The sequence below is a fragment of the Danio aesculapii genome, chromosome 21, assembly GCF_903798145.1.
Source record: "Danio aesculapii chromosome 21, fDanAes4.1, whole genome shotgun sequence".
In the NCBI taxonomy this organism is placed as follows: Eukaryota; Metazoa; Chordata; class Actinopteri; order Cypriniformes; family Danionidae; genus Danio; species Danio aesculapii.
The window spans coordinates 31,072,255-31,096,592 of record NC_079455.1 but is presented as its reverse complement, the minus strand read 5'-3'; the positions used below and the strand labels follow the sequence as shown (position 1 = coordinate 31,096,592).

Sequence of the window (24,338 nt, the reverse complement as noted above, 5' to 3'; positions counted from 1 at the left end):
CATAACATAAAATAACACAAGTAAACACATCCTGCAGTTTTGGAGAAGGTTTTTTGGTTAAATGAATTGGTTATTGAAATTACTGAAAAGGTGGGCGGACAGTAACGCTCCATCAAATATCACAGAGACGGTGCCTTCATATGAGTGCATGATGATTAGTTCCATTCATTTCCTAAACTGACAAGTGCAATAAAAGGTTATTATGAGCTGTTAATCATCAAGCTCATTTTAAACAATTGTCTGAGATCACCTGTGAACGAGAGCCAAATCATCATCATAAAATAAAGAAATTAATAAAGAAAGATCGAATCTTCTATTTTGGCATGGTATGGAGGACTGATCAATATTAATTTACACACCAGCCTCACCAGAAAATTATCTTGCTTCTTCACTCAGACACAATCTTGCACACACATTAAAGGCAAAATTCTCCCTAACAGGAGCAAAACATGTGTTTCATAGGCCAAACTTTTAATCATCCGCTGAATTTATGAAATCCAAAAGGCCTCGTTTATCAGCAGTGTTATAGTCTGAGACCCTGACGATACTCTCTGTGTTGTCTGAGGTGCTCTAATCTGATGCAGAACTTATTTTATTATGGATGTCATTCTGCATCACCTGTCTTTGTCTTATGGGTCTGGCGGAAGCTTTCTGAAAGAGCGAACGGCGTGGGCGTGACGCACCTGTCAGCTCATTTTAGCCTGGCTCAGAACGGCTGTGTTTATCCTTCTCTTCTAATCGTCAGTCCGACAGGCCGTCCCTGTGGAGCTGCTGTCGACCACCGGGGACCATATATGTGGTGCATAATACAGCCCACGCACTAAAGTCCCTCTTCAGACAAACCCAGTTAATCCCGTCGTAGATACAGTGGTGGAAATAAGTATTGAACACATCTTGTTTTTTCTCAGAAAACATATTTCTAAAGGTGCTGTGCTTAAAAATCTCACTAGATGTTGGTAACAATCAAATTAAACCATATATATAAAGACAACAAAACTAATTGGTTCACAAATGAAGTTATGTGTAATAAAATGAAATGACACAGGGAAAAAGTATTGAACACATGAAGAAAGGGAGGTGTAGAAAGGCAGTGAAAGTCCAGACAGCAGCTGAAATCTCTCAGTATTTAGCAACCCTCTGCCCTCATTGTAAATGAATATTAGGTCCTTCAGACCAACATCTACATTAGCAGGATGATGAAGGTAAAACCAGGGTGGACATTTTAGCAAGACAATGATCCAAAACACAGCTAAAGAAACTCTCAAATGCTTTCAGAGAAAGAAAATCAAACTATAGATGGCCCAGCCAATCACCTGACTTGAATCCAATTGTAAATACAAAACATGTTCAATACACAGTTCAATACACATTTTTGCCACTGTACCTGCATCAGGAAGAGGAATTCAGAGCTTTTTTGAGTCATCTCTACCTACCTTTACTTATCTGGCAGTCAAGAACATCTTTCTCCATCTTGCTGTCAGTCTACTAAATTCTTCATTCTGTCCTGCCCTCCATTCCCCTTGAAATCTGAAAGTGCATCTGGAAGGTTCATTTCAATATCCCTTTTAGTCAAACGTTAAGAGTGCTAGTTGCCCATTAAACCCTTGCTCCGAGAAGGACATCCAAAATTGATCATCTTTATCTTCTGTTTAATCGTTCCTGACAGTTTAGTGGAGCGGAAACCTTTTAATTAATACTTATGAACTCACAAGAATGTATTTCGAGTCGTGAACGCAGTGATGTGGGACTGAAATCAGAGAAATATTTGAAGGCCTTCCAAAGGGAATCTGGGTTCAGACTACAGAGGAACCATGACGCACGTCACGTTTAATGATCTAGAGCAAATTCAGGTGAGATTTAAAAGGGCTATGTGTAAGAAGTTTGATCAGTTAATCGCTCGTTTTTCCTTGATGATGTGTGAACAGCTTAAAACAAAAAAAAAAAAGAAACCTTCCTTAACCTCTCATGTTGTTAATAAAAGACTGAAGTCAGATTTTTGTGTGAAGGATAGGGCATTTTGATGGGAAAATCAAAATGATGTGACTTCGATATGAACTCCCAAGGCAATTATATTAAACCTTCACATGAAACTAATGCTTATAATGTTCAGGATAATGCTGAAAGAACTATTCTGTACTGTAAAGTCAATGTGTGATACAAAGGTAATTTAAATTTCAGACTCAAGAGAAGCACAGCCAATATCAGGATACCAAAAGTGGAAAAAAAATAATATATAAAAGATAAACAAAGGTATTACAGGTTTAAAAACAACATGAGCGTTAGTAATTACTGGCAGAATTTTCATTTTTGGCTGAATTATTCCTTTAACATGTTACTTTCAAATGTTAAAGGTGCCATAGAATGAAAATCTGATAAGCATAGATGAATAATAAGCGTTCGGTACATTAAAATAAATGTCATACCATAAGCATTTGTTTCCTCATTCTCATCCCATAATAATCCCAATCCCATGATATTAAATCCCAGTGAGAACAAACCAATCAGAACCAAACAAAGACTCTGACGATCCACAAAGGATCAATAATATGAATGCCCCAGGCAGCGTTTGATTGGCCACAACATTTCCTTGTGAGATTACAACAATTATAAATATATTTGAAGTTAACTTGTATTAAATAAACTATGTATGTAGGACTCTACGTTTGAAAACAAACAATAAGGAAGAGAAACAGAAGAAGACAAAATGCAGGATATACGGATTATAAGTATATTCAACACCACCCCAAAGATGCATAAGGTCTGTTTACATGTATCTTTTGTTAGTTTAAAATCTTTGTATATTGTGAAATTTGTGTGTATAGAGGCAATAGACATGTGTATGTTTGTAAACACATGTAAACTGCAAAAGATATAGTTGTTTGATGCATGTTTATGTACTATCATATCACCTGTGCTGCAAATTTTCTGGAGTTAAAGGTAGCAATAAACAAAAACAACCTCATCTGTTTACATAGAGGTTGATAGTATACATATCTGTCCATTAGAATCATAATTAAACCTATATTTAATCCACAGTATCACTCAAAAGTAGGTTACTCTGGTGGCATAAAGATAGCTCACTCACTCCTTCCAGCTAAAATGAACCTCTCCATCACTTCAATTCAAAAGCTTATTGTTTAAGAAAGAATCTACTTAATTTGTTAAAATATTTTTTGACAACTGAAGGTTGATTATTTTGCACGTGTATACAGTTATCCCACACTATAACGGAGTTCAATTTTTGCGGCCTTGCAGTTTTGCAGGTTTTTTTTCATGCAATTTAACATGCTTTTTTTCTACAGCTCATTGTGTTCTGCATCCTGATTGGAGTATTGTGTTCTTTATCCTGACTGGGTGTAGACCACTGTCAATCAATCTCCTATGTGCCGTGTCTCCTGTACAGTACAGAATGCGTTCACCTTGCCAAATTTACATAAATCTTCAATCGCTAGCAGTGGGACTCTGAAGTGCTGTAGTATGCTTAAGTTTTCTCCACATAATGTTGACGAAATGTTCTCCATCACTGCGGTAGCACCCAAAAGGCAGAGGAATATCTAATTTTCAGACAAAAAGTTGTACGTCTGGACATGCTAAAGGAAGGTAGAAGTTACGTGGCTGTAGAGCACCATTACAGAATAAATAAATGAAGATCAAATGGTTTTGATCTTTGGTTTCATTCTATAATACTGGGCTTATTTTTCTACGAAGGTTTGAACTTTGAAAGTGTTTAAACAAGAGAGAAATGTGTGAAAATGTTAATGCCTGTCTGAGAAAAGTGTATAAAGTGTGTAGTGAGGGGTTTTACAGCCTTAAAACATCTATAACAATTATTAAAAATAAAGCTGACTACACGGATTTCGCCTGTTGCATGTTATTTTTAGAACGTAATTCTTGCGAATAATGAAGGGCATCACGCTGGTCAAAACCAACCATTTTATATGAGGGCCAATTTCTAGGGCTAGAAATGAACCTGCAAAACTCTTTGTGGAGAATTGTTACCTAAGCCACATACCTTATATTTAGATTTTATACAACAATTTTACATACTGTATTGTATCAATCCATTCTATGGCATTTTTAATAAATGTCTATTTATAAAAAGCTAGTTTAAATGAAATGAACTATATTGTATTCATCCAAAATAACTCACTTTGTCTTGTATTTTGTCTATGGATGAATCTAGAATGCTTTAACCCAATATGTTGGATTAAAATATGTTTGCCTTTTGATTGTTACAGTTGCCTTCAGTCATTATGTTTGTGAATTTAATATATATGCAACATTTTTGGATAGTATAAGCAATAAACTAATATTTTAAACCCCTGATATGCCAACAACTATAGTTACTTTTAATTTCTATTGCCTTTCTATCAGCTCAGTAAGTCTGATCATTATTTTCTATCATCAATAAGGAGAATAAATATTGTCTGTTAAACCTTTAAATGGTTGCGTGGAAAGGAAATCACAATAGAAACTCAGACCAGCCCTTCAGGCACCAATAACCAAGCCACATTCAGCAGATCACTTAATGAAGATCACTATTCTTCCCCTTGTAACACTCAGTTTAAGCTTCAGCAGATCAACAATACATGATCTACATTCTTATAAACACTGAGTTGCTGCCACACATACTTCCATTTATTGCTTTATCACTGTATCTACATTCATGCTCTAAAAGCCAGCAGAGCTCTTGCTCACTCACCCTAACAAAGAGACTGTCAAATAGAACAACCTTAACACACTGTAAACTTTACTTCCATGCTAGCAATCCATCTCCTCCTCCTCCTCTGACATTTAAAAAGCATCCTTCAGGGTTCTTTAGCCCGGGGCTTTCAGATAGTTTTCAAGCTTTCACTAACATGTCCCTCCTTTCACCCTCAGCTCCATATAGATTTCCCAATGCCCAAACCAGCTGGAAAACTGGCGCAATTTTGTGTTTCCCCCAATCCACACCCTGGGGTCTGTGAAAAACAGTCTCATTACACCCAAACAGCTGTAAAACGCTGGCTGAAAGTGACTCTTTATCACTTTAATGGGGACATTTAACTGTCACTATTAAGGCGCTGATCATTAGGATGCCTAAGACTTCCTTTCCCTGTTAAGTGAAGGTAATTCACGGATGACAGATTGCAACTGTCCTGATATGGATAAGAAACCCATTTTTTTGTCTTCATAGAGAAAGTGATTATCAGTGACAAATTAATTTTCAAGGTAGACCTCAGAACATTAGGCGATGAGAATTGAATAAATATGCATGATACGTAGGACGCTTTAAGAAAAGTCTGTTAGAATAGAGTTTAATTGTCACAATCACCAGCGATCTAGTCCTGGCAGATCGCTAGTAAACACACAGATCACATAGAACTACAAATCCGCCATTATATGGACTACAAGATCCAGTCATGCACTGCACACACACCGGTTCCTAATCCTAGCTGATTGTCAACACACAGCTGAAGCTGTTCAGATCTGATGACATGTACTTTAAAAGCAGCACTGACACACACACTAGCTGCTGAGTCTTGTTAAACTGAACTGTGAACATTACAATGCAGTTTCCTTGCCTTGTCTTGCTGTGTTTTTGACCCTCGCCTTGTTTGTTTGTTTATGTTGCCTGCCTGTACTGACCATCTGCCTGTTTATCGACCACGACTCTGAATTGCCAGTATACATCTGTTTACTTCTGTGTTGACTGTTGCTTGCTTGACCTTTATCTGCATAATAGACCCTGCATTTGAATGCGCACTTCCTTTGTCAGCGACCCACTTCACATCACACTAATAATGAAATGAAGGAATTTTATTGGTTGTTTTTTTGTTTTCATTAGGGCATAATACCTTTTTTTTGTCTTAATCATATGTTGACCACAAAATAGGTAATTAACTTAATTTTTGGGGGGGATTTTTAAATAATCTAAAAACAGATTAAATGTGATTTCCATTGATCTATGGTTCATTTCAAGTAGATTGCTGCATCTTGCAGACCTGGGAGGGAATTAGGGCACAAATAGGTTGGGTTTAGGTTTGACAGGTTGGACTTCATGACTTTAAATAAATCAATAAAAACTCCAGGATGTTTGTTCAGCCCACTTGGAGATGACTCTAAACTCCGTTTATTCTCGTTTATTATGACAGAATAATATGTTGTCAAGATACAACTATTTTTAAGTTCTTTCATTTATTCATTTCTTTTTGGCTTAGTCCCTTTATTAATCAGGGGTAAGCTAACTAATACAGCATATGTTTCACGTAGCGGATGCCCTTCCAGCTGTAACCCATCTCTGGGAAATACCCATATACTCTTATTCTAAGTGAAGTTTCACAGACTAAAGCTATGGTCACACTGGGCTTTGTGTGTGCGAAATTCTGTCGTGCGGCTGCGGAAAGGGGCGGGATTAAACAAGATGATTAGACATAAAAAAAAGCGAGCGATTGCTCCATGTTTTAAATTTCTGTCCAGAGAGGTCATGTTTTGATCCTTGATTAGTCTCACGCTGTCAAGTGATGGGATTTCAAAGGTCAGAGTTCACCAAGCTTGAACTTTGCACCGCAGCGAACTGCGAAGTGCAATATATACACACACGGTTGATATCAGAATTATTAGCCCCCCTTTGATTTTTTTTTTCTTTTTTAAATATACCCCAAATGATGTTTAACAGAGAAAGGAAATTTTCACAGTATTTCTGCAAATATTTTTTTCTTCTGGAGAAAGTCTTATTTATTTCGGCAAGAATAAAAAAGTTACAAATTTTTTAAAACCATTTTAAGGTCAAAATTATTAGCCCCTTTAAGCTATATATTTTTTCGATAGTCTACAGAACAAACCATCATTATACAATAACTTGCCTAATTACCCTAACCTGCCTAGTTAACCTAAGTAACCCAGTTAAGCCTCCTTTAAATGTCACTTTAAGCTGTGTAGAAGTGTCTTGAAAAATGCAGTAAAATATTATTTACTGTCATCATGGCAAAGATAAAATAAATGAGTTATTAGAAATGAGTTATTAAAACTATTATGTTCAGAAATGTGTTGAAAAAAAATCTGCTCTCTGTTAAACAGAAATTGGAGAAAAAAATAAACAGTGGGGGCTAATAATTCAGGGGGGCTAATAATTCTGACTTCAACTGTATATATTACTTTTGCTCATTCATTCATTTTCCCTCAGCTTAGTCCCTTATTTATCAGGGGTCACCGCAGTGGAATGAATCGCCAACTATTCTGGCATGTTTTACACAGTGGATGCCCTCCCCGCCCCCACTTTTTCTCATTTCATTTGAAAATCTAAAAATGAAAAGAAATACAATTTTTTAAAATTGTACAAATCCACAAAACAAAGCAAGCCACAAACACAACCGAGAAAAGCAAGAACAAACCTTCACTACAACCAATTAGATTTCCAGCAATCACTCAATTTATATGTCTGGGCTTAAGATAAATGTCATCGTCCTTTAATTTGGTGGCCTTTTCTCAGTAGAGCCAACAGAGGCCATGATGTTTGAAGAGCCAGGAACAGAGACAAGAAGCAATTATACCGCAGTTTCTCAGCACGACTGCAGGCCTGTCACACTCCACCATCAGCCAGAAAATTGGCCACGCTCAAGCTGCGAACTCTGGGAGAAAATTCAACCATCAGGTCGGGTGCATCACCTATACTGTATGGCCAAACAAGTGGATACATTTCTAGTGTTCTCAAGCCTTGCTTCGGGATACGCTTAAATCAAATCTTTGTGTTAACAATTGAAAAAAAGATAATTATCAAAACTCTTTGGTAATTTTTGAGAGAGATGCTAATGGCCTAATTCGATTCAATGATCTATGCTAAGCTAAGCTAAAATTGCTCCTGCCAAAACCGGAGATCGGCTGAATAGGTTAAAAAACTGTTTAACTCTAGAGGACTTTTAAAATTGTTATATTTTTTAAAAGTGTTTGATTTGTTTTCGTTATTATCTGCATTTTTAGTATCACTTTGGATCCTATTGACCATGTGAGCGATTTGTTCTCTCGCCGAGTAGAGGGGTGCTTGAGCTGTTAGTTCAGTGCCTAGCTCTCATTAGGAAAAACATTAAACCAAGCAGGACTGCTTTATGTAAATGTTTGATTTGTTTTTATTATAATCTGCATGTTTAGTACCACTGTGTATGGATCTGAAGCGGAGTGTTCCTTTAAAGGATGTTCAGACATTTTTACAAGTCAACAATACTGATTAGGAGACAGAACTGCTGAATTTAGAGTAATAGTTCTCCTGAAAATGACTTCATCTTTTACTCTCCCTCATGTGGTTTTAAACCTTTATGAGTTTCTTTTTTCTGTGGAACACAAAAGAAGATATTTTGAAAAAGGTTGTTTACTGGTACCCATCATCATCTATAGTTTGGAAACAATGACTACGAAAGTCAATGGGTGCAAGATACAATCATTTTTCAAAATATCTTCTTGAAAGAGAAATAAACCCAATTGTTTTATTTTTTGGGTGAACTATTGCTTAATTATTGGTCTGGTTATGCTGTAGCGCTGAGAGGAAGCAGTTCCAGGAGTCAGCGTGTCTGAACCCTCCATCATAAATGCATGACTGGGCAGGACATTGTCATTCTGCAGTCGGGTCAGAGAATTCGGACTCTCACATTGCCAAACAAGACTCCAAAGCCTCATACAAGTCAGCAAACGCGGAAATTGGAAATTCTCAGAGTGCAGTTTGGGCTGTGGATGAGATGGCCATCTGAGCAGGATCAGAGATAACATGTACATGGCAGAGGAGCGGATCTGAGAATGCATCTGACGCTGGACTGCTTGTGCTGATCTGAAGTAGACCGGCGGAAATGAACCTCTGCATGTGTTAAGAAAAAAAATGGGTCTTGAAGGATGGGTTTTGTTTTGTTTTTAAAATGTAGTGATAAATGTTTCTAAAAGATACAGTTAAAGTAAAAACTATTAGCCCTTCTGTGATTTTCTTTTTTCAAATATTTCCCAAATGATGTTGATGTTTAACAGAGCAAGGAATTTTTCACAGCATTTCCAATAATATTTTTTCTTCTGGAGAAAGTCCTATTTGTTATATTTCGGCTAGAATAAAAACTGTTTTTAAGGTCATTATTATTAGCCCCCTTAAGCAATATATATTTTGATCGTCTACAGAACAAACCATCGATATACAATGACTTGCCTAATTACCCAAACTTGCCTAACTAACCTAGCTAAGCCTTTAAATTGCACTTTAAGCTGAATACTAGTATCTTGAAAAATATCTAGTAAAATATTATGTACTGTCATCATGGTAAAGATTAAAATAATAATAATCAGAAATTAGTTTAGAAATGTGTTGAACAAAAATCTCTCCGGTAAACAGAAATTGGGGAAAAAAATATACAGGGGCGCTAATAATTCAGGAGTACTAATAAATTTCAACTGTATAAGACAAAAAGATACTGTAACTGTAGTGCAAAAAACCAGGACGACTTCCTTAAAATGCATTTTATTTTGTTTAAATACACTGAAAAAAGTGTTGCATGCAAAACTGTTGAAAACAATTTATTTGTGTTAAATTTAAACAAACAAATTAAATTGAGCAATGTTCAACTCAATTTGTTTGTTTAAATTCAGCCCAAATAAATTGTTTTCAACCACTTAACGTAAAAAATGAGTAAATCCAAGGAATCATCTTTGAATAATTTTTTCAGTGTAGGTAAACACCCTTAAAACAACTTGGAACTTACTTGGAAAGCAATACTGTGTTGATGTGTTATAAAACACTATTTGAATCAATCCTTTGTTGTTTTTCTGTTTGATTGACTTTGTTACATTAATTAATTTGTTACATTAAGGAAGTAAATTTATATTTAGCAGCACTTTAGTTTTGGTCACAATTCATGTTATTAACTACTGGCTTATTACCTGAATACAAATAAAGGTACAGGGGCATTACATTTTCAAAAGATACATATTTGTATCCAAAGTGTCCACAGCGGTACCTTAAAGGTGCATATTAGTGCCCAAATGTACCTAAAATTAACTTTGAGGTACCATTATGGGCCCTTCAGGTACAAATATGTACCTTTTGAAAAGGTACTGCCTCAATGACAGCTCCTCTACCTTTATTTCAGAAAGTGTATTATTAAGATATTAACTGTTCTTTAGTAGTCATAAAGCATGATCTTATTCTACATCCATAATCAGGCTTTCTGCAGGTTTCATCAAGTCAAATTTAAGATTTAAAAGATTTAAAAATGTATACTTATAAAGGGTTAAAGTTTTTTTTTTTCGAATGGCCTGGTATTATTATGAGTTGAATAATTTAGGGAATTTCATTTGAGGAATTTGCTGTAAAAATGTCAAACAGCTGTTATGAATTGTATCTCTTTGCCAAAAACAAAAAACAAAAAAAAAAACTTGAACACAAAAAAATAAGGTTTTATTGAGATGGATTGCTGGTCATTGGTCACTGGTCATTGATTGATGGATGCAGGCCCAAAATGGGTAGCTTTCCTTGGACAAAGCAAAATTAAGACCTGTTTAAATGATTTAAGACCCACAACACAATACGTCAGTAAACACCCGCTAATCCTACCCAAAACTCAACTTCCACCTTCCACTTCCACCCAAAACCCAACTTCCACTAACACACAGCTAGTTAGTAGTTTATTAAGCTACAAGTGGTGTCACAGTGGTGCAGTGGGTAGCACGATCGCCTCACAGCAAGAAGGTCGCTAGTTCAAGCTCCGGCTGGGTCAGCTGGCATCTCTGTCAAAACTGACAGTTGGAGGGGCGTGGTTAAGTTTGTTAGCCACACCCATAGCCTCAAAATGACTTAATCTGATAATTTAACTGAAAACAAACAGGAAGTGTATTTTCAGATTTCTATTAAAGATTAGGAGGGCAAACATTTTTTTCTTAATGACATGCACGGATGCCATGCCTTAATGACATGCCACAAAACATTGAGCTAACAAAATCAATATGGTTAGTTTTGATTTCTTGGGGACTTTAAAATCAGATAATGCATGATAAAATGCATTATGATGCATATCATTAAAACACAAAAAAAGTATGCAGGAAATTCCTTTTCTTATAAAACATAAGAAATATACCTGTCAACATTGGGATGTGAAAATATGGGATATGTCCACCATAACACCCCCCCTCCCCCAAAAATATGCTCATTTAGGACAAAATTGTGTTTGTAAAAAAATCCCACCAAGATTGACATCTTTCGATGCCATTATTATTATTTATTATATGTATGTCTGTTCAAAAAAGCACCCAAAATCCAGACTTTCGCTCTTTTTCAAATCGCGAGTACAGAATCCGTTTGGGAAACAGCATCTATTTATCACTATGGAGCATTCAGCTGACAGTCACGCACCACTATATGACTATTTTGAGGATTGCATAGGAGGGGCGATGGCAGTTGGGATGAAAAAGAAGGGAATTGCGCCATTTTTATATTTATTTCAAAGTGTTTTCATGCCTAAATAAAATGCACAAAACAGACTCACATTTAAGAGCAAGGGGCGTCCCCTGGTCATTCAGTGGCATGGGTCGCATATATTATTGCCACCCTTCATAGAAAGATTGAAAATACAGAGAAATAAGGGAAAATACCTTAACGGGACGATATCGGGATAGAACTGTAAAATACGGGAGAATACCCTGAAAAACGGGAGGGTTGAAAGGTATGATACTTTGACTTAATTTAAAGAAATCTGTACATTTCCTGCACCATCAAGTAAATCAACAAGAAAGAAAAGTTTCTATGCAAGTACAGTCTATAAGAACACCCTCCCCCTACTCAAATAAATGAAATAAAAAATAAAAAAAATTATCCAACAGCAAAACCACATAAGAAAAAAATTAAAACACTTGTGTATTTTTATTTCTTAAGATTTCAGATCTGTTTTTTCCACCCATTTCATTTTTACACCTTACAAATGTTAACCTCAGAGACCTGCTCGTATACAGCATCTCACAACTTCACCATTAAGAGTAAAGCAGCTCGGTAGTGCTGGATAATATTAATACACGTAACAGAAGCTGACCTTCAGAAACCCTCATCAGATCTCTGTCCACTCGGGGCTCCTTCATTTAACATTCCCCGGCGAGCACAAACGGTAATCACAAACCGCTGATTGCAGAACAGGGACGAGAGAAGCAATCAGGAGAAATCTCTCATTATACTGCGATCCGGCTGTTCTAGACATACACAGGCACACAAGCCATGCAGGATTTACCATCAGATCTCTAGAAGTATTGTGACATGGAACAGACATATTGTAATGTAAATGTCAGTCAGCGTGAAAACGGATCGTTTCAGATGAAAGATTATTTTGAAGGCCTCTGTGTTTTGATTGGACGACTGCTGTTTAACCAAAGGCAGATGAGAGGATTGGAGAAACAATCACTTGGCAGCTTGGCGATACACAAATAACATTTCTTTATGGAAACCCACACGAAAAAATACTACTGTAATTTATAGTAAATACCATAGTGTTTTTTGAACCATACTATAGTATATTATACTGTCTATATTATATTTTGTGTTAATGAATGTTCCAGTACAGTATGTGTAGTATTACCTATAGTGGACTGATAAACTGCAATGAATACTGTAGTATATTTAGTATTTACTACAGTTAAGTGTGGTGTATTTTAGTGTTCATTCATTTCCCTTCGACTTAATCGATATTTCAGAGGTCGCCACAGCAAAATTAACCACTAACTATTCCAGCACATGTTTTACGTAGTGGATGCCCTTCCAGCTGCAACCCAGTATTGGGAAACACCCATACATACTACAGACAATTTGGTTGATTCAATTCACCTATACCATATATCTTTAGAGTGTGGGGGAAACCGGAGCACCCGGAGCAACATGCAAACTCCACACAGAAATGCCAACAGGGTCAGCCGGAACTCAAACCAGTGACCTTCTTGCTGTAAAGTGACAGTGTTAACCACTGAGCCGCCCGATTTTAGTATAAACTATAAAATTACCACAACAGAGCAATTTAAATATTTTACTATGGTACAAAACACTACTTACTATGCATTACTATGTTATTTTTTTTATGTGGGAATGAAGTAGGATCTGAAATAACTGAGCTATATACATAGGTCCATTTCTTCCATATGACTGAGAACGAACGAATGAGAATATAGCACTAGCTCTCGTAGTCAACACAATCAGAAAAAAGTTATACTAAACACGCAAATAATAACGAAAATAAATCAAACAATAAAAACAAAATCAAACAATTCAAGATCAAACAAAAAGTGCTCAGGGGTAGCTTAAATAATATGTGCTTAAAAAGCTTAAAAAGGTGCTCTTTGGGTAAGGGATTCATCAGTATAAATCAGTCTAAGGCACTCGAAATGTGGAAAAATACTTTTAAAACCTTAAAAAATATTTATTTTTCCACATTTTTCGAGTGACTTGGATTGATTTTTGCTGTTTACTCTGACAAAACAAACAATTCTACAACCCTAGAGTTAAACAGTTGAGTTTTACCATTTTTTAACCCATTCAGTTCCTCTACAGGTCTGGGCGAGAGCATGCTTAGCTTAGCATTGCATAGAATCGGATTAGTATAGTTCCTAGCAATATTGATCTAGAAAATAACTATGGTCTTATCCAGGGGCATTCAACCCTGTTCCTGGAGATCTACACTCTCAGAAAGAAAGGTACGCGAGTTGTCACTAGGGTGGTACCTTTTCAAAAGGTACAAATTTGTACCTAAATGGTCCATATTAATACCTCAATGGTAATTATTAGTACCTAAAAAGTACAAAAGTGTTCCTCTTAAAACTTGTAGGTACTAATATATACTTTTGAGGGTACCAATATGGACCCTTCAAGTACAAATGTGTACCTTTTAAAAAGGTACCTTCATACAGAGTTCAGTTCCAACCCTGATCAAACACACATGAACCAATTAATTAGGACCTGAACAGCACTTGTTAATTGCAGGCAGGTGTGTTTGATATGGGTTGCAACTGAACTCAATAGGTGGGTAGATCTACAGGCTGAACACCTCTGGATTAGACCTTAGTTATTTTCTAGATCAATATGTCTAGGAACTATACTCATATTTTTGATATGGGCAAATCCATATTGGGGTCCCATGTAGGCCATAAGTAGATGATCAGTACTGTATATGGCGTCAGAGTGTGTAAACACACGTCAGGCCTATTTGGTTATGCAGGTTTGGTTATAGGCAAACGAGTGAATAGACTCAATATGGATAACACATATGGGCCTCAAGGGGGTTTAACACTTAGATTAGAAATGGGCAAACACAATTGATCCCATGTAGGCTGCCTATTTGGACCCTACTCTATGTAGGTCACATGAACGTGATCAGTATATAGCTTGTACTGTATATGTGATCAGTATGTGATGACTTAGCTTCACTGTTCTAATAATTTTGAGTATATTATTTTTGTTTATTTCGGTCCCTGGTCTCCTTTGTGTCTGCAGTGAAATGTATTTCCTACATGGCAATTTACAGAGGAGAAGCAGAATCATTTTTCTATGTCAAAATTGCTCAGATCAACCGAAAGGGTGCGTTTTATCCGATTAATGGTATCAATTAATGGTATAAAAACTATTTTTTAATTGGCTGCATAAATGTGCAACACATACTTGTTAACGGTACCACGTGCAACCATACGAGCCAACAGACATATTTTGCCAAAGAATCAAGAGGTACCACTCATAAACACAACACATAGGCTATAGTTGCGATGATTTAGTGTACATTCAACAAACCAACCCTTTTTCCATTTGGAAAATTACAGTTATTAATAGTTCTTTTAAAATGTCCATTTTTAAAATAGCCTAAATAATCTATGATTCAAACAAATTCAAAGATTTTTGCATAAAGATAATTCCACACCAAACTGAGGCTGTCATTATATAGCTAATAAAACACGTATGCAAATTAATGCAATATCATATGTAAACAACAAAATTGTTATATGCTATAGTAGCTTATACTTTACAAAAACATACAAGCCTTGTCATTGTCTTTTATCACATGCAGCGCACGCACATGAATCATGAGTGAGAGAGGAAATAAAAGCACACAAGCTCTAAGGTAAAACCAGATGCCCAAGACATCTTTAAACTAATGACTTCTATTAAAAATGTTGACAGAGGTTTGTGATATAAGAATAGCAACACAGTTAATTAAATCGATCAAATTTCAGGTGGGATGATATTTTTATTTGACGCAGAAAAAAACATATGATGGGAAAAAACAGCGTTTGCTGATTCTTTAAAAGGATTCAATCAGTGTTTTCATTTTGCAATTTAAATTTGTAATTTAAGTTAAAACTAACTAGGGCAGGCCTATTTATTTTATTATTTTTATTTAGTTCATTCTTTTTTTCTGTGCTGTTGAACACATTACATGTGCGTGAAGATGTTCTGTTGTTATGTTCTGTTGTTAAATAGTTTGCATGTTTAAATAAATAAGTATTTTAAAATGCAATATTTAATGTGTTAAACACAAAATAGACACGTCAATTATTTTTAATATTAATTTAATATTAATCTGATCGGTTAACGGTTAACATTCCAGGAGGTACGTATTTTTGCAGTTTTAGTTTTCGCGAATCCATGAGAGGCCGCTGTGTACGCTTATTTATATCTCAAATTTGTCTCTCGAGTGCCATTTGCGCCTGCTGTTCTCGTATAAACCCACCAGAAGCCGCTGTTGACTGATTGTTTGACTGAGTGACTGACCGACCAATCAACTAACCCACCCTCCTTCTTCCCTAAACCCAACCAATTTTACAGATTAACCCGCCCACCAAGCAGTCAGCTGGTAAGCACGAAAAGGAACAGTGTCATACCGGCCTGTAGTGTTCCTTTAAAAAAAATGAAAAGCAGCCATACGTACCTCTAGCTACATAATTTGCGGTCTCCAGAAACGTATATAGAACTACGTTTTCAGAATGAGCCTATGCTGCAATATTCAGTTAACAAGCAACGGCTGTCGGTTGGCAAAATTAACCAAAATGAGCATCCCTAACATACACCCAAAATAAATGTCAGAATTGACCAGGAATATATAATTTTTGAGTAAATGATGACATTTTCATTTCATTTATGGATGAATGACTCATTTAACGGTTGAAAACCTGTCTAAAAACAACAACCAACATATGTATAAAGATTTGAACAGCACTCTAATAATAACATCAGAAATGTTGCAGCTTTATTAACAGAAGCCTTCTTAACTGTCAATAAGACACACTTCATCCTTCGAGCGCTGATTTTGTAAAACTTAAATTAATGAACAAATACACAAATTTGATCAATGAATGTAGCATGGCAGCATTCACTGCCGTGCAACAGCTACCAAAATCTGTAAATAATAACAAAACTACAGCGCAGCAACTCAAATCATTAGCTTTCACTGAAATATGCGCATTAAAATCAACATAAACAACATAAAAAACCCACAATACCACAGGGCTCCCAACTAAATCTCAAGATGACCTGTACTCAAGTACTCAATACGTTCCCTAATGCATCCGACTCTTGCAAAAGTCTAAACAGCACAGTAACAGCTTGCAAAAAATAAAGACGAGGCACTCACATCGAGAGCATCCATTTATGTACACGCAACCAACAAAACAACAAGTCTTCATTTGACAAAGTGCTTGGCGTTTTTCACAGTGTATGACTTCAGCAGTCTGCCTTGTGATTTACGAAGCTCTAATATTCATGTCCCAAATATGGACGAATATGGCAGTTATTCCGACATGCAAGAGTGTCACAAGTCTTGTAAAGTACAGAATTTAGAAACCAAATTTGACATGTTTCACCACCAAACCTCTGGGTCCTTCAGGGTGAATATAAAGTCTCGTTGCACCAAATAAAGCTCAAGTGCACAGTGCATAAGCGCAGGTCCTGATGGGTGGCTTATGGTGAAGCTTGCATCATCGCTGGTTAAATTCAAGATCACTGAAATTGAGAGCGAGCGCTGGCATTGGTTCCTCATGAGGCTGAGGGCCATATGGGCAGCGGATGGGCTTCAGTGTTGAACACGTATTTATCCAGACTGATGAGCTCCGTGTCGTCAGAGAACAGAAGGAAGAAATACTTTAGCGTCTCGCTCAGGAAGAAGCTTTCCATCTTGTCTCTGGGTGCAGGGTTTAACGGGTCGCGGACGTTACCTATGGAAGTGTAGCCACCGCTGGGAACCTGAACAGGAACAGTGAAGAATTCAAGTGTGTTATTCAACACGCATTAATCAACAGCTTTGTTTCCATACAAAGCTATGCCAGAAATAAGAATCTTGCATTAAGGATTTGTGAAGCACTTCATGAGGTTAAAGTTGTAATGTAATGGATTGTCCATTTTTCTGATATCAAGACATGCATGCACTTGAAATGGTCCTGAAATGAGAAAAGCATGTAGGGCGGTGCATGATTTTGTTCTTTGGGAACCGATTGGATTGTTGAAAGATGGGTGTTGCTAACGAAATGAGGGAAGAATGGACAAATTTAGAGCAGAATCGAGACACCCACCGAGATGCCTGCCCTAAAAGGATTCCATGTGACCAGGCAGTGGAGAAAAGTCTTTTGAGGGATGGTTATGGTAATTGATTAAAGTTCATGAGGGCAAATTATTTTTTACAATAGTGCACAGATACAAATTTCATGGCGACTTTAAAGTAATAGTTCAGTCAAAATTTACAGTCAAAAGTGCTGTATGTGAGTATTTGACTTGTCTAAAGCGTAAAAATGCCATCATATATTTGGTCATACGTATTATTTGGTCATAATATTTGGTCATATATATTTGGTCATACGGAGAGTTTTCAAATTTGGTCATACGTTTTTTTATGGTCCGTTTGCTGAATTTAAGTTACATTTAATCTACATGCCAAGCAGTATCAACAGATATTAAGCAGAAAGTCTACTAATACTAAAATGGACGATCAAAATAGAGTCTTACCTCAAATTTTTATGCAAATCTCAGCATTATCTAAGAGTATTTAAGCAATATTTCAAAATGCACATAAAAATAGGTGGAAGGAAACATAGCTAGAAATGCGTTCAAGTCACCCAGAAAGGCTGGTCATCCACAAAAGACAAGAGGACATGATAATGCAGAGAATCTCAAATGATCAGTTACTTCGATACTGAAGCACACTAGTTCAGCTCTGATCAGGGTAAAAATCTGTCTCTGAAGTAAGGCTGATTTATACTTCTGCGTCAAGCACACGGGTGTGCTCCGACGCAGCCTACACATGTTCGCAAAGCCCTCTCAAAAAAAATGTAACTACACGTCGCAACAACGCGTAGCACAAGCTCTGTGATTGGTTGGCTTGGTAGCGCTGACGAGTGTGGGCGAGCCCGATGGAGCGTGTTTACAAGTGTCCCGTGAACGAGCTCTAGTTGGTTGTTGCACGTTTGCCGTTTCCTACCTCAAAATTAGATAGTTTGAGCCACTTGTATATTAAGGTAGCGCTTAGAAAAAACAAAACATCAGTGAAGAAACTCAACACAGACGAACATAAACACCTTCTGCCAGCTAGCGTTTCGGAAGTGTTATTGCAGAGCAATACAAACACCGTGCAGAAGTATAAACCAGGCTTTAAGTGTCTCAATATTTAAAACAATTTGGACTGAAAGCGCTACAGTGACCAAACCTCTCAACAGCAGAAAGAATAAAATATTTTGTTCAACTAACCTTCACTGAGAAACATGAACTTGTCCAAAGTTCACATCAGTGATTAAAACAAGTTTAATTACGTTATGTTCAAAGACTGAACTTAAGAAGTTGAGAAAAGTGGAGGTGACATGTTGTGGCTTGATGAAATGTTGTGGCTTGAGGGATGTATTCTGTAGCAGGAGTTGGCTCTCTTATAGTTAACAGCTACAGTAAATGGCAAAGATTCATCAGAAGCTCCTTCAGCAACATGTAGTTCTATCCCCTTGTTCATTACTCAATCAGCCAGAAATTTTTTATGCAGTACTAGATCTCATAAAAGATTATATAACTCCTGAAAAAAAACAACCTAGAAATTGTTCTCTGACTTTGATCTCCACTTTATATGTTAGATGTGCTTTTTATAAAATGAGTTTTTTTTTGTCATATAGAGCAGTGAAACTCACTCTTGTGTGCTTGTTGAAGCTCTGCAGTATCTCCCAGCCCCAGTCCCTGTACTTGCTGTCCTTGGTGAATCTGTACATGTAGAACAGACTCTCAACAGTCTCGGGTCTCAGCAAGTTGTGTCTGTCTGCAGGCTGAATTCACACATTTTGAGAGAGAAAGAGAGAGAGAGAGAGAGAGAGAGAGAGATAGAAAGAGAGAGAGAGAGAGAGAGAGAGAGAGAGAGAGAGAGAGAGAGAGAGAGAGAGAGAGAGAGAGAGAGAGAGAGAGAGAGGACAAAAAGCTATTAACGCAAAACAGCTGCAACTGTTTTAAAGTCATCCTAATCAGTATGTTTACTTCCAAAGATGTGAATAAGACTTAAATCGCAAAACTGGAATATCACAGAAAATATTTGTGAATAATGCGCTGTTTCCATCCAATAAGTAAAAAACAACAACAGAATTTTAACTTCCTGATAAACTGGTGGTAAATATCAAAAAAATTAGTGGTAGGAGAAGGCACTGTGGGCCTTTTTTTCTTATATAATAAATAACTTGCACCTCAAAAATGAAGATGAAGCACAATGGATGTGCAGTGGCTTTTGGAGGTGCGAGACCGATTTGGAAGCACAGACATTCAACACAGTTCTGGGAGGTAATAGCACTGAACCACTTTGATGACAGAATTTTAATATGACCTAAACAACATTTCAAATGTTTTACTATGTGGTCGGTCCGCTGGTTTGTCCATTAATGTTGTCCCATCATACCCATTTTTGTTATCACATAACTTTTTGGGAATTTATTCTGTAAATGTATTTATCGTGTATATCCAGTAGGGCTGCTCGATTATGGGAAAAATCATAATCACGGTTATTTTAGTCATAATTGTAATCATGATTATTCAAAACGATTATCAGTTGAAGTCAAAATTATTCGCCCTCCTGTGAATTAAAAAAAAAAAAAATTCCCAAAAGATGTTTACCAGAGGTATTTTTCACAGTATTTCCTATAATATTTTTTTTCTTTTGGAGAAAATCTTTTTGTTTTATTTTGGCAAGAATAAAAGCAGGTTTAAATATATTTTTTAACTATTTTAAGCTCAATATTAATAGCCCCCTTAAGCAATATATTTTTTCATTGTCTGCAGAAGAAACCACTGTTATACAATGACTTGCCTAATTATCTTAAGCCTTTGAATTGCACTTTAAGCTGAATACTAGTATCTTAAAAATTATCTAGTAAAATATTACGTACTGTCACCATGGCAAGATAAAAGAAATCAGTTATTAGAAATGAGTTATTAAGACTATGGGGAAAGGGTTGCCAAAAATTCGGGAGGGCAAATAATTCTAACTTCAACTGTATATACAGAGTTATTGTCCTCCATGTAAATAAGGAAAGGGAAATAAATACAATAGAAAAAAAACACTTCAATTATAGCTGCAAAAGTCCTTCAGTCAAAAGCAGTGAGTGATTCTGTCCTTTTGTTGTTTGATTAATAATGATAAAAACAGTCTGCAGCAGGAATATTGCACGCTGTCACTTTAAGAGCAGTACGGTTCTGATTAATGGTTTCACTTTCACATGTCTTTTAATTCTCGACTGGTATGTTTATTACACAAATGGGTGCATATGAATAATCACTAAACACCGCGTTGACACAAATATGCATGTATTTGTCCATTAAAGCACTCACGTTAAGATGACTTTAGATGTGTGTGCTCTGCTCTTCTCTGAGGCTGAGTACATACACACAACAGCATGCGATCTCTTTCTTGCTTTTAAAAACATGAATGATTCGAATGTACATTAATGAATGATGCGCATCCCGTGCTGCAAACGTTACATTTCAGTACATGCTTTTAGTAATTGTCACATGAAACTGAGCTTTGCAGTGCAACAAATGTGTACAACTGAAAAGGGGCGGTATATGATGCAATAATCGTTTTATCTCGATTAATGTTTTTTCATAATCGTTAGAAGCCAAAATCGAAATTTAAATTTAAATTAATTGCACAGCCCTAATGGCCAGACACCCAAAAATGTTTCACAATCATGGAGGAGGGTCTCTCCATACCACCACCAGTGTGCAGCATTCACTTGGATGGAGAGAGACAGTAATAGAGCCAATTCGGTGGATGGGGATGATTGGGAAGCCATGATCGGTAAGGGCCAATGAAGGGAAATTGGCCAGGACACCGGGGTTACACCATACTCTTTAAGAGAAGTGCCATGGGATTTATAATGATAATAGAGAGTCAGGACCTTGGTTTAATGTCTTATCCGAAAGACGGCGGTGGTGATATGGCTGTGGCTTTGTAGTTTATGCACATTTTTACTTACGGGATAAAACGTTGTCCCTACTCTATTTGTAAGCATACATTTTTTAAATGTGCACTTTCAAGATTTTTTCTTAGCGTTTCAGCCCTTGTACGCTGTTGGGCATGTTTTTGAGTCTTAATTTCCCCACAACATACTCTGTGCTTCAGCAAATGGAATGGTTTTTAGTGATCTTATTTTGACACATATTTTGGAAAAATGCTTTAAAGATTTTCAAAAATTCAACAGTACACTTTCTGGGTAAATTTACTACCCTTTCGTTATGTTCATGGCAGTTTTTGCCCCATTGACTTCCATTATAATGACATTTTTTGATTGCAAAGCCATGACACCATAATCATGCATTCTTGATTGTAGCTGGTTTTCCCTGATGGGAAGGGGTACAATTAGTAATTTTTACTGTATTTCATTAGCTGCAGTGCAAAAAAGCTTAGTTTCTGCTTTCTATACGAAGTGTAGTGTGTGCGTGTGTGTGTGTGTGTGTGTGTGTGTGTGTGTGTGTGTGTGTGTGAGAGAGACCTTTGCACACTTATCTTGATAGGTCTAAGAAAATCGAAATAAGCAGCTCAGCTCTTAGAACATAGTAAATGCATACACACTATAATCTGCTGTTTTACTCCATATAAAAGCCAGAAACTTGTTTTGAACGGTTAATGCTGCCAATCTGATGTTCAACAGAACAAATGACACATTTTACCTCTTCCCAACCAGGAAAACCACAATCAAGAATGCATAATTATATTCTGTCATGGTTTTGCAATCAACAAATGTCATTATAATGAAAGTCAATGGGGCAAAAATAGCCACAAACATAATGAAAAGGTAGTAAATTTAAACAGTACACAAGAGTTAAGACATTTTTTCTGATATATTTTAAAATGTGCATAAAAATAGGTGGATGGAAACTAGCAAGGAAGCTAGAGGCAAGCGTAGTCATATTGTATTTCTGTTTCAGGAACAAATATTGGAAAAGCTAAACTTAAATTCCTGAAATGGGCAATCCGAACACAGTCGCTGCACTATTTGTAGAGTTTATTACAGTCTAGAGTAAAAAAAAAACATGGCTCTGTTCCCAAGTCTGAATCAGCAGTTTAAGGCCTTGGCTTCAAATGCCCAAGGAACTTATCGTTAAAAACAAGTGGTGACCGCACAGGTTAATGTACCTTCACGTCGATGTCTCGTCCGTTGTGGTTTTGTAGGTTAAAGTGAGCGATCTCTGGACTCAGGCCTGTCTCCATCTGCACATACATCTGATGGCACGTCTCTATCAGCTGAATGGCCAGTTCCATGTGATCTGCTGGCAGACCGTTGTGGGCACCGAGAGCCAGTGTTCCAGGAAGAAAACATACCAAATGATCCTGGATGAGAGAAAAAAATTGTCAGTGAGAGTAAACCTACAAAGCCTGCTGTGTCATGTTTGATTAGGGGTGTGCAATATTGACAAAAAGAGGTATCTTTACTTTGTTAGGTGTGTTTTTGTGCTGTTTTTTTTGGATTGTTTAGGCCTGTCATGGATAAATAAGCTTGAAAATAAAATCACCAGTTGGTGGCTGATTCACTGAATCACTGATTCAAATGATTTATTCAAAACAGCTTATTCATTTAGAAATGAACTGATTGTTCTTATGAATGTATCACTGAATCATTAACTCAATTTGTTCAAAAAGGAGATTAAGTTCAGGAACAAAAGACTTTGAGGTTGTCCTGCCCTCCTGTCAGTAAACACATCACCAGAAAAGAGAAGTCATTATGGGAAAGGAAGTTATTTGGTTTAAAGGTGACAGTACACTTTGTTAGGTGTGATTTTGTGCTTTTTTTTGGATTGTTTCGGCATGTTGTGCATTAATAAATTTGACAATAAAATCATTCATTCACTTTTCTTCGGCTTAGTCCCGAAGGGTCACCACAGTAGAATGAACCACCAACTATTGCAGGATATGTTTTAAGCCTCATTCACACTACCGATTTTGTAGCTGCCTGTCGTTCTGGGTGGCGATGTGCTGCAAACAGAGGTCAGATCACGTAGAATACAATCGGCCTATGCAGGAGTTGAGAGAGGATCATGTGACCTCTACTGGTGCTCCTAGTGGCTGTCGCTCAAGAAAGTAACTCTTCATTTGCATAAAGTTAAAGGATTCTCAACTTTGTTGCGTCACTTGACATGCCCACCTGGTCCCCAATGATCGATGTCGCTTGCATAGACGGAGGTCGTCGGAAGTCGCTCACTCTCCATTTATATGAACGGTCACTTGTCTCTTTGCCACTGCGAGTCACTCATAGTGTGAATGAGGCGTGGAGAACATGCAAACTCCACACAGAAATGCCAACTAATTCAGCCGGAACTCAAACCAGCAACCTTCTTGCTGTGAGGAAACAGTGCTAACCACTGAGCCACCATACCGCTCGCACAGTAAAATCATAATAGGATATTATGGAAAAGTTATTTGGTTTAAAAGTGACAAACAAAAACCATTTTGAGTAAACACAGCAATTATCTACAAAAAATAAAAAAAAAAAAAAATCATACAGAATTATTTTATGGTGAACAATTCATAATGTGACCCTCGAACCCAAAAGTCTTCTTTTTGCAAGGTTATATTTTAAGACATTGTATGGCTCAAAAATTTATGAAAAGATTTTTACTGTATGCCAAAAAGCATTAGGATATTAATACATTAAGATTTGTAAGATATTTTGTAAATATGATGAGTAATATGCATCACTAAGAACTTAATTGGACAATTTAAAAGGCAATTTTCTCAATGTTCAGATCTTTTTTTGAACCCTCAGATTTCAGATTTTTAAATAGTTGTATCTCAGACAAATCAGTGGACAGATTATGTATTCAGCTTTCAGATGTTGTAAAAATCTCAGTTAAAAAAAATAACAAATAA

The 24,338-nt window shown here is 36.6% G+C and overlaps 1 protein-coding gene across 1 annotated transcript in view; it reads right to left on the bottom strand.

The window, feature by feature from the left end:
* Positions 1-16,596: 16,596 nt before the first annotated feature.
* The window catches only part of man1b1a (mannosidase, alpha, class 1B, member 1a), a 33,202-nt gene continuing 25,460 nt past the window's right edge, over positions 16,597-24,338 (bottom strand). Inside the window, exons 12-14 of the mRNA XM_056446961.1 lie at positions 22,608-22,802; positions 19,123-19,254; positions 16,597-17,203 (exon numbers count right to left, since the gene is read on the bottom strand). Of these exons, the coding sequence (XP_056302936.1) occupies positions 16,997-17,203; positions 19,123-19,254; positions 22,608-22,802 (534 nt within the window). The 3' untranslated portion in view covers positions 16,597-16,996. The remainder of the gene's footprint in view (positions 17,204-19,122; positions 19,255-22,607; positions 22,803-24,338) is intronic.